Source organism: Podarcis filfolensis (genome assembly GCF_964270895.1).
Source record: "Podarcis filfolensis genome assembly, chromosome: 13".
Classification (NCBI taxonomy): Eukaryota; Metazoa; Chordata; class Lepidosauria; order Squamata; family Lacertidae; genus Podarcis; species Podarcis filfolensis.
Window position 1 is genome coordinate 33,362,062 of NC_139615.1, and position 14,828 is coordinate 33,376,889.

The following is a 14,828-nucleotide window of genomic DNA, read 5'->3' on the forward strand; positions in this document are numbered from 1 at the left end:
GGAGCTGACCAAAGGACCAACCAAAGTTGTTGACCTTTTTTAAGGATTGAAGTTGTTGCGCTGTTTCTATGATTTTACCCCAAAGTTGTTGGGCTTTTTTTAGGATTGAAATTGCTGAGCTTTTTAAAGGTTTTTTAGGGGTGGAGTTGTTGAGCTTCTTTGAGCTTCTTTTAGGATTGAAGCTGTTGAGGTTTTTTTAGGATTTTACCCCAGGAAATAAACTGCCACAGGGGCTGGATTAAACCGACCAGCGGGCCGGATTAGGCCCCCGAAGCGGACTTTGGACATGCCTGCCATAGGCAATTCTGGATGGGACTGGCGGGAGTTATAATCCAATACCCCTGGAGAGCACCATGTCAGCTATGCCTGGACAACCCTGGACTAGATGGTAAAAGAATATCTGACCTGGTATACGACTGCTTTCTGTGTTCCCCAGAGAGCAGATCATGGTGAGGTTGGCACGCAGACGTTCTCCACCCGCTGCATCCAAAAGCACATTCCAAACTGCCTCGCAGCTTCTACATTTGCAGGTGAAGAAACACTCTCACACCACCTGCGCATTGGCATGAGAGTGGGATCGTTGTTTCTTGGAAGACAAGTATATGTGGCAACGTACGGCAAGAACTGAAGCTTGGAGCGGCTGCCAAGTGAAACCGCAGGGAGGATATGGAAGGTAGATTATCTGTTGGGACTGCAGCCAGGATGCCTGGGGAGAAAAATGCCATGAGAAATATTCCGAAGGCTAGGGAGCATCTATGTGGAAAGCAGATTAGGCATCTTCAGCCTCCAGTGCCAACAGGGAAATCACGGTCCCGATTAAGATCTGCAGCTGAGGGGCAGGTGTGTCGCTCTGTGTGTTGGCAAATGGCTGCAGTATGCGAACAGGTGTGGGTTTGTTATGCAGTTTCCCTTTCTTTCTCTGCCCAGGTGACATGTCCTTTCATGTGAAAATTGAGATCAAAGGTGGGGGCACTGTAGGCAGCCAAAAGCAGCCTTGTGAAAACAAGCACTGCAAAATTGACCATGCAACACTTTGAACATACGTTTCAACTTACAAGGCAGATTTGAGGGGGGCCTTAGGCAAAATGTGTTTTGGTGAGTCATCTCTTCCGTCAGTGAGCCCTGGCTGCGGTGGCAAAGCAGGGCTGGACAGCTAACTCTAGCCATCACATTAATTTCCCACAATGCCCCAGAGCAATGCTAGGCCCAGGGCATTGTGGGAAATTTAGAGTGGCTAGACCCAGCTGCTACATGCTGCTCTGAGTGCCAGCCCAGTATGTAACATTGGCCTGTGGCAGGAATCATCTGTTGACTCTGCCGGTGAACAGCACCTAGCTTCAATTACCTTACTGCCCTTGTTCTTAATACTATACATGCTTCTCAATTTATTGCCTAGCCATGTCTCAAAAAACATTGGGCAGGACATCTTTTTCTTCCAGTGGTCTTAACATATGCATCCAATGTTAGTTCTCCTCAGAGTAGACTCACTGAAATGAAGAGGACTAACATAGGCCCAAATATTTCAAGGGGTTTACTCTGAGAACGCAGTTGGATATAATTTAAAGAAACCTGCTTCTGTGGAAATATGAGGCCCATGAACGAAACACATTTAGAAACCAAGCATTAATTTGATAGGCATCTTTCCCAGAATCTGATTCGCTATGTCCCAGGCATGTGTCAATCACACAATTCAAATGCAGGTCCTGCCCTTTAACATTCAAATGAACACTAAATTCAGTAACTGGGCAGCGGGGGGTGGGGTGGGGTAGCAATCCTGGTTTTTTGCTCACCTTAAACACTGGCAGAACCAGCTGTAAGATTTTAGACGCTTTCCTGGGACTACTTGAGTGCAAAACAGTCAACACGGTACCTTCCAAATGTTGTTGGACTACAACTGCCACCATCCCGAATCACTGACCATCCTGGCTGAGGGTTAATGGGAGTTGTAGTCCCAATCTGCCATCCACACACAACATTTTTTCACTAGATTTTCCTCCCCACCTCTGATGGAAAATGCAAATTGTGAAAAGCAAACAAAACCATAAATTTTGGTAACACTGTCAACATGCTAAATACAAACCACACAGTTAAGAAGCGTCATTTTATTTGTTCATTTATTGAAGGTTCGTTAGTACAATTTCATATTTTGCAGTTTCACTGTTAAAGTGAACATCTTTCAATTAAAAGAGCTCCAATAACACACTCATGAATGCAGCCTATCAGTGGAATAAGTACCCCTCTTAAAGCTGGGCCTTGAGACATGTGGAATAGATGCTTGCTGCCTAAAAAGTCAGCCTTTTTCTGCACAAGGTCAGATACAAGCTACAGAGAAGAGAGAGAGCTGTCCCCAGGAACTGTAATTCCAAATATGGGAACATTATAATCTCAGATCTATACAGAACTGAAACTATATCAGGTGTTTTAGATCTGCGCTGTTGCAGTCTGAAGCATTACTGCAGAACCAGACATTGAACATATGTTAGAAGATAACCAGGAAGAGGAGCTGATATGCTACCTGTATTACACCAGATCAGGCAGGAAAAAAGGTGGGGCAAGAAAAAAACCACACCTCTTTTCCATAAACAGCAGCAAATCAAAGTTGGCCTAGTTCTGATTACACAGACCGCAGGCTGCTATGGCAAGGTCTTACCAAAACAAAAGGCTTTCCCAGTGGACAAAAACAAACACCCCCCCCCCACTCCTTTACAGCTTTTATTCCAAGCACTGATCTGCTAAAAATTATATTCTAGAGTGGGAAAGGAAGATTGCCTTAATTAGATCGAGGGATTTTAAATCCATTTGATTTCCTGCTATCTGTCAACCCCCAGATGGGGAAATCTCAGTGATTATATACTTTTGACTCATCTGTTAAGTTTCAAGGGAATAGTAGAAAAATAACATGGGGATGGGGAGAATCAGGACACTCATTGTGGTAGCTGGAGCAACACTGACTGTCCTGAGGGCAGGTAGGTGATGTTGCGGGAGCGCGAGAGCTGGTAAGCGATGTCTTCGGCTGCCTCAAGTTTGCGCAGCTCAATGAGGCCGTCGCCCACTGAAGACAGTGACGTGGCGATGAGCTCAGCTGCCTTCGAATCCCCCTCAGCTGAGATTATAGCGGCTTTCTTTTGCTGCTCTGCCTGTGAAGGGGATGGGGGGGGCGGAGAGCAGATACAGACAGTGAACTTTGGTCAAAGGTAGTGCTGATAAACAGGTCATGTGCCCCCAATAATAATGAACTCAGGTGGTGCATGCCGACAGAACTGCAACCAAAAACAGGCACCCGAGAAAATGAGAGTAGCAGCAGTTATCTGCAGACTTGCATGCACAGATACACTCAGTGATGGCTCAGCATGCTCAGTAGCCATAGGAGCGCCAGAAAGACCAGGCTCCAATTGCTGACCTAGGCTAGGCAGCGGCAAGCAAGTCACCATCTTTCACAGCCCAGACTATTTTACAGGACAGTCAATGAGATAACTGAAAAGGGCCAGTTTAAAGGTAAAGGGGACCCCTGACCATTAGGTCCAGTCGTGGCCGACTCTGGGGTTGCGGTGCTCATCTCGCTTTATTGGCCGAGGGAGCCGGCGTACAGCTTCCAGGTCATGTGGCCAGCATGACTAAGCCACTTCTGGCGAACCAGAGCAGCGCACGGAAACACTGTTTACCTTCCCGCCGGAGCGGTACCTATTTATCTACTTGCACTTTGACGTGCTTTTGAACTGCTAGGTTGGCAGGAGCTGGGACTGAGCAACGGGAGCTCACCCCGTCGCAGGGATTTGAACCGCCGACCTTCTGATCGGCAAGTCTTAGGCTCTGTGGTTTAACCCACAGCGCCACCCGCGTCCCTGTCAACGAGATAAATGAAAAGGGCCAGTTTAGGTGGCTTCAAAAAATGAGTTAAGACAAATTCATGGAGTCTTCCAAGGCTTCAATCCAAGCTCAATTGAGTTCAGTAGGACTTAGTTTTGAGTAAACATGCTTAGGATCGTACTCTTAAGTCTGTTACAGTGACTATGGGTCAAGCAACCTCAAGATTTCAAGAGGCAGTTCCACTCGCTGAGGAGCAAAAACAGGATATGGCGGCTGCTTTCTTCTCCTGCTTGTAGGTTTCCGAGAGAACATCTGGCTGGTACTGCAGAAAATAGGATGCCTCTGGTCTGATCCCAGAGGATTCTGATGTCTCTTATGTAGCGTTGGGGAACCTGCAGCCCTCCAAATCCTTTTCACTCCCAACTTAGCTCTAGACAATGGCCAGGCTTGATGGCATTTGTAGTCCAACAACATCTGGAGGGCCACAGATTCCTCAAAGCTGCTCTAAAGCATTTGCAGCACAAGAAACAGTGCATTGGAAGGGATGGGTTCTGCAGAACATGAAGCAAGTGGAACACTGAGGTGAAAAAACCCCACCTCGGTTGTTGCATTGGCAAGAAACAACGACAGATGTTGAGGCCAGCTGGCAAGCTCAACGTCCTCACCTTTTCCACGATGAATCTGGCTCGCTCTGCTTCTTGCTGTGCGACTTGCTTCATTTCTACTGCCTCCGTGAACTCCTTTCCGAATGTCAGGTGTGTCTAAGAGGGAAGAATAAACGCACGTGCTCAAAAAAACATTTCTTTATTGTCTTACTTCCAGATTCCCAGGGCAGGAGATGTACAAGAGGACAGAGGCTTAATTGAAACATAATATAACACAAAGTAATTACAAAGACGGCCAAGGGATTATAGAAATTAAAAATGACTGGGTAAATAAAAATATGCCTTAACCCGGTGCTGAAAAGATGGTAAAGTAGGCACCAAATCTGGAGAAACATGATCAGTCCCAAAAGGAGGTAAGGTCCACAGCTTATATGTAGGTTTCATTTAAGCACCACTGGCTTAACATGTGTACTGCATTGGCTGCTGGTTTTTTTAATTGATTAGGTTAGCAACATCTACAGACTTGATACTTTACAAACAGGTTTGACAGGTCTCTGCTGCCCCAAAGGACTTACAGTCTAGAAAAGAATGAAAAAAACACAGAGGCAAACAACATAAGGAAAACAACAGAGGAAGGTGGGGTGATGAAGGGGGTAGGGAAGTAAATTAGGGGAAGAATATGTGATTATTTCAGTTCTATGCACTTTCAGTTAGCTATATGAGGGTACTGGGATTAGGAGGCTGTTCCAAAGTAGGAATGGGCAATCTAGGTGTTGCTGGACCCATCAACTTCATCAGCCTTATCAATGACTGCGATGCAAAGCCAAAACTCAAAATTCAGTTCAATCGAGCATTTTTTCCTGTTGGATTCTGTGTGTGTTTCTCCCTGCTCTACTTGCTATAGGATGTTGCATGTTGTTTAAGCAATCTTGTTAAATTTATAGTATTGAAATACGGGGGTGGGGGTTTGTATGTTGTTATATTTTTGTTTTGCTGTGCTATTATGAAATTTGTTACTTCTTTTTTTTGCTTTGCAAAAAACTGCATTTGTTAGAAATGCACACCTGTTTCTTTGTTGTAAGTGGTTTTGAGCATTATATTTTAGTGGGAAAGTGGCATACAAATAAAATAAAAATTTATTGAAAAGCTCTTGAGTACATTATTCACAACTTTCCCCTCTTCTCCTTTTCTTGGAATCATAGGACTACCGCATCTCTGTTGTTGGTGGCTGGCTGGGTTCTTGCATTCTTACAGGCAAACAGCACTGCAAAGCCAGAGAAATAGAGTATACCATATTCTAGAACAGAGCTTTCCAAACTTTTCATGTTGGTGGCACACTTTTTAGACATGCATCGTTTCATGACACAGTAATTCAGTTTTACTAGCAAACAGGAGGTTAAACTAACCCCTTTCCAGCCCCGGGAGGAGTATGGGGTGCGTTCGCGTGACACACCTACACACCGCAGCTGACACACCAACGTGTTGCGACACAGTTATGAAAGCTCTGTTCTAGAATCTAGACTTCTAAGAACTACTGGTGAAATGTTGGCCTTCCTCCACATTGCTGGAAGCAGAGATGGAAAACACACACACACACACACACACACACACACACACACACACACACATATCTATCTATCTATCTATCTATCTATCTATCTATCTATCTATCTATCTCCTGGCTCTCAATTGTCAAGGTTCCTAAGCATTTGGTGGTAACAGCTTTGGAGTTTTGACAGAGACGCCACCGAGGGGCTTGAGAAGTTTGTGTTGCTTTTGTTGGAACCTCGATAGCCTCCCAAACCTCTCACTGCATCCAGCAGAGGGAGCCCCCAAGCTTGCTTACTTCTCCCAATTGTACTTTGAGCATCCCTTTGATGGGGAACCCGTGACCTGTCAGATAGTTAAGACTCCTACTCCCATCAGCCGCTAGCAGCACTGCAAATGGTTGGGTATGATGGGAATTGCAGTCCAACAACATCTGAAGGCCCATAGGCCCACTTTAAGGATCAAAACACAACCTCAGCCTGAATTATGCAAACCGGCTGCAGTAGCTGACCAAATTCGCAATCGAGACCTTACTATTGGTTTGCGGTATTGGAAGAGCTAACCATGGCCTTAAGGTTTGCATGTCCGGCAGGTGAAAAACAAAATCACTAACCTATTTAACTCTGGAGAAAATAAGACACAAACCTAACAGCTTCTGAATAAACACATATTTTTTTCAGCAGTAAATATTCCCCCGATCCAAATCTTCTGCTTGCTCTACCCTGAACGTTTTATCGCTGCAGATTTTGTGGTGCAGAGAATGGAATTTGAAGGGTCCAGTCCCTAAAGAGTGGGAAACCTGTGATCCTCCAGAACAGGCATAGGCAAACTCGGCCCTCCAGATGTTTTGGGACTACAACTCCCATCATCCCTGGCCACTGGTCCTGTTAGCTAGGGATGATGGGAGTTGTAGTCCCAAAACATCTAGAGGGCCGAGTTTGCCTATGCCTGCTCCAGAATTTGCTGGAGTACAACCAGGGACTACTGGCCATGCTGGCTGGGGATGATAGGAGCTGGAATTCAGCGAGGTCTAGAGGGCCACAAGCTTCCTTTCCCTGCTGTAAACCAAACTAGAAGGTAGCTCTTACCAAGGAAACGTCATCTAGGATGAGGCCAAAAGTTGCTGCTCTTTCTGTGAGGTCTTCGCTCACTTGCCTGGAAACGAGTTCTCTCTGCGTGATCAACTCGCCAGCATCAAAGCGAGCCTAAAAAGGAGACAAGCAATGATAAATGCAGAAGTAAACCAAAGAGCTTTCGTTAAAGCTGCGAGCCCTTGTTACAACATAACCCTAAGGAGCTTGCAAGGGACGCTGCTGGATGTGGATTGCCAAGTCAGCATCCTCTGATCCCACCTTCCCTGCTCTTTCCCTCCATTACTCTGAGACATTATTCAATACCACTTTAGTTAAGGTAAAAAAAAAAGGGGGGGGTAAAGGACCCCTGGATGGTTAAGTATAGACTACGGTGTTGCAGCACTCATCTCGCTTTCAGGCCTAGGGAGCCGGCGTTTGTCCACAGACAGCTTTCTGGGTCATGTGGCCAGCATGACTAAACAACTTCTGGCTCAACGGGACACCCTGAAGGAAGCCAGAGTGCATGGAAATGCCGTTTACCTTCCCGCTGCAGTGGTACCTGTTTATCTACTTGCACTGGTGTGCTATCAAACTGCTAGGTGGGCAGGAGCTGGGACAGCACAATGGGCTCTCACTCTGCCACAGGGATTTGAACCACTGACCTTCCGATAGGCAAGCCCAAGAGACTCAGCGGTTTAGACCGCAGCGCCACCCGCATCCCTTTACCACTTTAGTTAGCACTGAGCTAGACATGACACTGTTTATGCTATTGAAAATTATTAAAAAGAAAAGCAGTGGGAAGAGGTGATCTAGATCAGAACTGCAGCAGTGGCACAGGGTAAAAGCCCCTCTGCCCACATCAGGGTCTGGATCAGGCCAGCCACACCTACCATTTATTATTTTAATTATTATTATTAGAATTTATATACCGCCCTATACCTGGGTAGTTTAACCCTCTCACATCTAGCTTGGCCCTTGGTTAGTATTCAAAAGGATCAATCCTAATAGAAAACTCTGTGACCCAAGGTGTGCTGCTGGTCTCCATGTACCCCTTAAGATCTCTCCTTTGGCTTTGTACTACAACTGCTCCCCTTTTCCTTCCTTAAGAGGATGAGAAAAGAGGAACGCAAGGCCCAAAGATAGGGGAGGGGCAGCTGAAGCCCTCCAGCTGTTGTGGGACTCCAACTCCCATAAGCCCCTGCCAGCATAATCAACAGTCAAGGATGATGGGAGCTGCAGTCCAAGGTTCCCCACCCCTGCCATTTAGGGCTCCAGTATTAATGGCTTCCAATGAAAAGAGGAATATCACCAGCTGTTCCTTGGCCCTTACCACCACGGATTTGAGGATCTCAGTTGTGATGGAAGGCAGCACTCGCTCATCGTAATCCTCGCCGATCGTGGTGAAAATCCGGGGAAGCTGCATGGTCACCGGCCTGAACAAGATCCTTAGTGTGATGTTCACGTTCTGTAGATCTACCGGGGGAGGGAAGCAGGGAGAGGGTCAGAGCAGGAAGAAGTCTCAGCAAGTGCTAAAGGTCAAAATGTTAAGTTGGATTGGCGGCGGCGACACAAATTCCACCACTACTACTTTAGGGGTTTGCAGGTGGGACCCGCAACAAAATGTTGCTGGCATCGAGGATTCCAAACTCCGTCCCCCACTCCCAGTTCTCAGTTCCTGCCCCCTCCCCAAAGCAACAGCTGGTCAGAGTCCAATATCCTGCTCAGAACACTCACTGCTCAGTGAGCTCTTGGGAAGAGAGGATTCTAAAGGTTTTATGTACGTCTGCAAACCTTGGGGCTTCCCACAAACTTGCTAATGCCACCCCCACTTTGGATACATAAGCAGCAGCACTGAGATGGCTGTGACTGTTGTTGTCGGCATCCGTCTGTCTTGAGAGACAATGGAGCACGCCTCTGGTGGGTAAAGTCGAACAGCTGTGTCAGCAGCACCAAAGTGAGCTCCCTGGTGTACAAGCCAGGGCACTGCGTACAGAGTTCCTGGGCTGCCCAGACGCCCCGCTGATGTGGTCCAAAGGAAAGCAGAACAATATGTTTGGCACCAGCTTGGCTGCAGTTGCTGCCGGAAGGAGCAGTACAAGGTGCCATTCAACCATCTTAGGGACTCCAAATTTGTATAGGGTTTGCTCCTTAGGCTTTTCTTCTCCTGAAGATGTCCCTCAAAGGCAGCGGTGGTTTAAGATCAAAGTTTTCCTTTTCCTAGATGGGCTGCCCACCCAGGTTGATATGCCCCATCTGTCCCTCACTTCCTTCTACAGCATGTGCAGGAACTGCCTTCTTGATTGTTGGATCCACTACAGTGGTACCTCAGGTTACATACGCTTCAGGTTACAGACTCCGCTAACCCGGAAATAGTGCTTCAGGTTAAGAACTTTGCTTCAGGATGAGAACAGAAATTGTGCTTCGCCGGCGCGGCAGCAGCAGGAGGCCCCATTAGCTAAAGTGGTGCTTCAGGTTAAGAACAGTTTCAGGTTAAGAACAGACCTCCGGAACGAATTAAGTACTTAACCCGAGGTACCACTGTATTGGTTTTGTTCACTCAATCTGCCGGAGCTTGTCTTCGCATGCAGGGGAAGTGCTTAGCTACCCAAGGGTTTGAGACCCACCGACCACCCTCACCTGGTTCAGCTAGCCAGTCAAAGCCATTCTCGGGGTGTGGCTGCTATTGCATGTTGGGATCTTCTAGGAGTCCTGGGTGAGAGCTGGGTGCAAGGTGGGGACCAAAGGTGGACAAACCACCCCAGGAGGAATATGACATGTCCTCTACCAGAGGTATTAGGTAAAGGTAAAGGGACTCCTGACCATTAGGTCTAGTCGTGGCCAACTCTGGGGTTGCGGTGCTCATCTCGCTTTATTGGCCGAGGGAGCCAGCGTACAGCTTCCGGTTCATGTGGCCAGCATGACTAAGCCGCTTCTGGCGAACCAGAGCAGTGCATGGAAATGCTGTTTACCTTCCCGCCAGAGCGATACCTATTTATCTACTTGCACTTTGACGTGCTTTCAAACTGCTAGGTTGGCAGAAGCTTGGACCGAGCAACGGGAACTCACCCTGTTGTGGGGATTCGAACTGCCAATCTTCCGATCAGCAAGCCCTAGGCTCAGTCGTTTAGACCACAGCACCAACCGCGTCCCACCAGAGGTATTACCCCTCCTCTAACACCCCACACACCCCTTGCTATGACTACATGCAACATTATGAAAAAGGACACGTTCAAATGGATGTGCTTCTTTCTCAATTTTAAAGCAGCCTTTATAGCTGCTGCTAAAAAAATGATGCATTTGGGGTCAGAAGCTGGTATGTAGTTAGGACGGCTCGCCTTGGTGTTTAGTTTCCCGTTACCCAGACCCAACTTCCGACTCCCGAGTCCAGAGGATAAAAAACTGCACCCACCCACTGCTCACCTTTGCTGCCAGTGATTACAGGAACGTTACGTGGGCGTGAGCGGCAGTCAAAGATGATCGGCTTCTGCACCCAGGGAATGAGAAAATGGGTCCCTTCTCCCACCACTATGTCCTGGACGCCTCGGAATCGGTCAAAGATGACAGCCCTGTGGCCTGCGTCAACTAGAGAAGAAACAGCTCAGCAACATTGCACTCAAAACACAAAGAAGATCTATTGAATGATTATGTGACGATTCCTACGCCCAGATTCTAGGTAAACCTGGATCATTTACATGTTCTTCCGGACAACTTTTTTTGGGGGAGGGGGCCACATGACAAAGGTGAGTGGGGCCAGAGGCAAAAGATCAAGAAATGTAAATTTTACATTTGCGCCATCCACACTCCTGAAAAACCATTTTTAAAAACCATTAAGAAAAATCAGTTGAACAGCACATGTTCAAATCCCTGAACACTTACCAATACATCCCCACTATCCCCCATTTGTCCTACTCCCTTCGTGGTCTGGCCTTTCTTTTTCTTCCACCTCACCGCTGCATTCTTAAAGGGACACTGTATTAAAGAATACAAATGGGCCTGAAGAATGGAAGCCCTTTTCGGATTATTTGAAGAAATTTTACAACATGAAGAATCCGCAAACAGGTTTTGAGTTATGAGCAAAAGAAAGGATTAGAAACTATTGTGCTAGGAGGAATATGATAAAAAGAGTGCGGAGAGGGTGCAGCAAAGGGGGTGAAAAGGAAAACATCATGGAAAACGGGTTGGGAAGGCAAAAATAGAAAAGAAATTTCTTTTTTAAAGGTATTGGAATTTTATGTGTAAAATTTCAGAAATTTAATAAAAATACACACACAAACATTACAAATGGGCCAAACAGGTCCTGTAACAAGTTGTTTTGTGGAGTGCTTGATTTAGAGCAGGGATTTGATTTAAATCAAATCGATGTAAATCACGATTTAAATCACTAGTCAGTAAGACTTGATTTAAATCATTATTATTTTTTAACAGAAAGACTCATTCTTGCTGGTATAATCTTAATATTTACAACCAGATGAAGGTTTCATTTTTGGAGTAATAAATTTTCAGAGTAGTCTTTACAGTTACCGTATTTTTTGCTCTATAAGACTCACTTTTTCCCTCCTAAAAAGTAAGGTGAAATGTGTGTGCGTCCTATGGAGCGAATGCAGGCTGCGCAGCTATCCCAGAAGCCAGAACAGCAAGACGGATCGCTGCTTTCACTACGCAGCGATCCCTCTTGTTGTTCTGGCATCTGAAATTCAGAATATTTTTTTTCTTGTTTTCCTCTTCCAAAACCTAGGTGCGTCTTATGGTCTGGTGCGTCTTATAGAGCGAAAAATACGGTATATCAAAAATTACTGACCTAGTTATACTATTAGAAATACATAGACAGATAATTATGAAATTATTGTGAGGTTTAATGTTAACTATATATGGACAAATTTTCTGCTGTACTTTATTGGAAGGAGAAAAATAATCATTAGTAACAATTTATTTAACTAAAACAATAACATTGTAGCATATGTATCCATGTTTGTTAACTGATGTGGTTTTTTAAAAAACAACAACCTTAGGCTGAGTTTTAGCACACATGAAAAACTTAAAAGGAATCCTTATTTCCTCATGAATAGCCTTAGGACTGTAATGTAACTTAAATAGAAAACTATTTTTAGAAAGATTTTTCCTCCAAAAGCATTTTATTTTAAAAATCTTATTTAAATAAAAAAAATCTTATTTAAATTTTTAAAAATCAAATTTTAATTTTTTTTTAAAAAGAAAAATTTTTATCCACCCTGATTTAGAGTTCCACCAGTCATGCCCCCTTCCAAGGTATGTCATTCCATTCACCAAGCCATCAATGTTCTATGCACACTGAGCACGCTCAGTCCCCAAATATATTTTTGTACTTCTGCAGGCCTTGGCGTTTCTCCAAGCCACCCTTGTGTGCGGAACGTGCCACTTTGGCAAGATAAGGGCTGGTGCTCAGAGAATGAGTTTGCCATTAGTAAATAAGACTAAATAAGCACATTCCTCCTTCTCCCCACTACAAAATTACAGAACCAGGTGAAGCAAACAGCACTGCCCTAAGTTGGATGAACTCAACGGCTACCAAAGCGCAAGTGATCCACAAGAAAGATAGGGAATTAGGCTTGTTGCAGCCAAAGCATTTGGGATTGTCTCCTATCGCACCAGTAAACCAGGGGTAGCCAATGTGGTGGTTCCTTTCTAGATCTTTCTGGACTACAACTCCATCAGCCCTCGCCATTCCCTCTGTCGGCTGGGGCTGACGGGAGCCAGAATCCAACAATAACTGGAGGGCGCCATTTTAGCTACCACAGCTGTAGACGATATTCAGGAGAAATACCGTATCTGTATATTCACTGCTGTGCCTTGTTTTTATTTTCCGACTGCAGGTGAGGATCCAGACCCTTGTATTTTCTATAAAAATCACTGCTACATAGCCTGTGGGAAAGGATAGGATCCTGTAGACTCCCATCTTATTCCACAGGAAAATCATGAGAGGGTGTGGTTTGTTTTGGGCTGAAGAATTCCAGATAAACAAAAATAGTCATGCAACAGCTCAGTGTTATGGAAGGAAAGGCCTCCTCACCGTTATAAAGAGCAGAGTTGACGACTCCGCCGGCAACTGCCAGCCCCAGGCCAAGTTTACCGATTGTCTCAAAGATCTTGGTAGCCATCGGTGTCAGCTCAAATCAGTCTCCTGCGTTGCCGAAAAAGTCACACCTACTCAAACATAAAGGAAAGATGCAGCAGCATTAGACAACTCAGTCAGCGAAACAGCTTCCCAAAAGATACCATTGCAGGGGGTTGGACTTCACCACCAGGGTACCTTCCATCTCTCCAATCCTAGGATTCTAAGCCCCCCAGCCCCCCCCAGCTTGCAATGCACTCCAAGGCATCTGGAACACAGTTTGAACAGAAGCTTCCTGTGCTTTTTCTACACTCGTCTCTCACCTCAACCCCATATTTCCCCCTTCTTAGGGACCACTGCCTTTCCCAGCCTTGCATTACCCGCCTCCTTCTCCCCCCAATCCCCACCCTCTCTCACCATCACTATATTCTACCGCTGCTTACTTTTTAATTTTACCAATTTTGAGAGCTCTGCTGCTGCAGCACGAGACTCCTTAATCTCAGGGTTGGGGGTTCAGGACCCACGTTAAGCAAAAGATTCCTGCACTGCAGGGGTTGGACTGAATGAAGCTCTACAATTCTATGACAGATACTGCACTTCCTTTTCCTGCTCAAAACCCCAAAAAGATGGAGGGCAGGGGAATCGCCGCCTTCCACTTAACTCTAGGCAAAAGCATTCCTCTTCTCCCAGGCCTAATTAAACAACCTAGGGCCTTTTTAACTGTGTGTGTTTGGGGAGGGTGTGTGTGAATTATTAAAATTATGCTATATATTTTCGTGTTTTCCTATTGTAAACCGCCCTGTGATCTTCGGGTGAAGGGCGGTATAGATATAAAATAATAATAATAATAATAATATCCTCAGCACCTTTCTCCCTTTCCTACTTTACCTCGTTACTTTCTGCCACTAATTAACCTCCACGCTCTCCCACCTCCGTTTCCCTATCTTCCCCTCCCTTTCTCTTCCTTTTCTGCAGCCGCTGGCGTGCCAAGCACCGTTTGCCAAGCCTCCCGGGGCGCGAAGGGCGCAGCAGCCAAGGCCCTTCGCCTCCCGCGCTCCACTCTCACCTCGCAGCGCAGCGCTGACCTCCGCGTGAATGCCCAGCCGAGCCACCTGGTCCTTGTCGCTCGAGGCATGACGCGCAATCCGCGCGACCGCGGAGCGTCCAGCGATTGGCTCCCGCCTAAAAGGGCCGCGACGCCCGACGGGATCGGTAGTTCCCCAGCCCACCCGCTGCGCTGTTCGCCCTTGGAAGGCGTGAGAACTACAGATCCCGAAGGGCACCGCGGCACCACCGCCTCCTTCTTTCGCCTTTGGGGCAGCGCAAGGGGATCCTGGGACTTGTTGTCCGCCGTATTTGGTGCTCGTTCCCACCTGTAAGCACCAAGGGCAGGAGGCAGCGGTGCCAGTGCGGGAAGGGAGGGGGAAACAAGCGCCCCCTTGGAGCTTCTTCACCCCACCCCACCCATTGCTGGACACCTGTCATTCTCATATACTCATATGAGATAACGTCATTACGTTATCGATATTGATGATAACGATATCGTTACCGACGATATCAATATCGTTATCGCCGATAACGATAAAGATATCGTTATCGTTACTGGCGGTCTCTCATATGGATATCGTTATCGGTACTGACGATATCATTACTGTTATCGTTACGGGCGATACCGATACCGTTAAAGACGATATTGTTACCGGCGAT

General features: G+C 46.3%; 1 protein-coding gene across 2 annotated transcripts; it reads right to left on the reverse strand.

Moving 5' to 3' along the window:
• Positions 1–2,100: 2,100 nt before the first annotated feature.
• On the reverse strand, positions 2,101–14,311 carry PHB1 (prohibitin 1). 2 transcript variants are annotated; one of them, XM_083583539.1, is made up of 7 exons: positions 14,188–14,311; positions 13,080–13,213; positions 10,454–10,615; positions 8,364–8,506; positions 7,049–7,165; positions 4,473–4,568; positions 2,101–3,137 (listed from the first exon to the last, which is right to left on the reverse strand). In XM_083583539.1, the coding sequence occupies exons 2-7, from the start codon at positions 13,165–13,167 to the stop codon at positions 2,925–2,927; spliced, it is 819 nt and encodes a 272-aa protein (XP_083439665.1). In that variant the 5' UTR covers positions 13,168–13,213; positions 14,188–14,311; the 3' UTR covers positions 2,101–2,924. The 2 variants fall into 2 exon arrangements, with proteins under 2 accessions (XP_083439665.1, XP_083439666.1); XM_083583540.1 differs by having other exon boundaries at positions 14,010–14,197.
• Between the last annotated feature and the right edge of the window lie 517 nt (positions 14,312–14,828).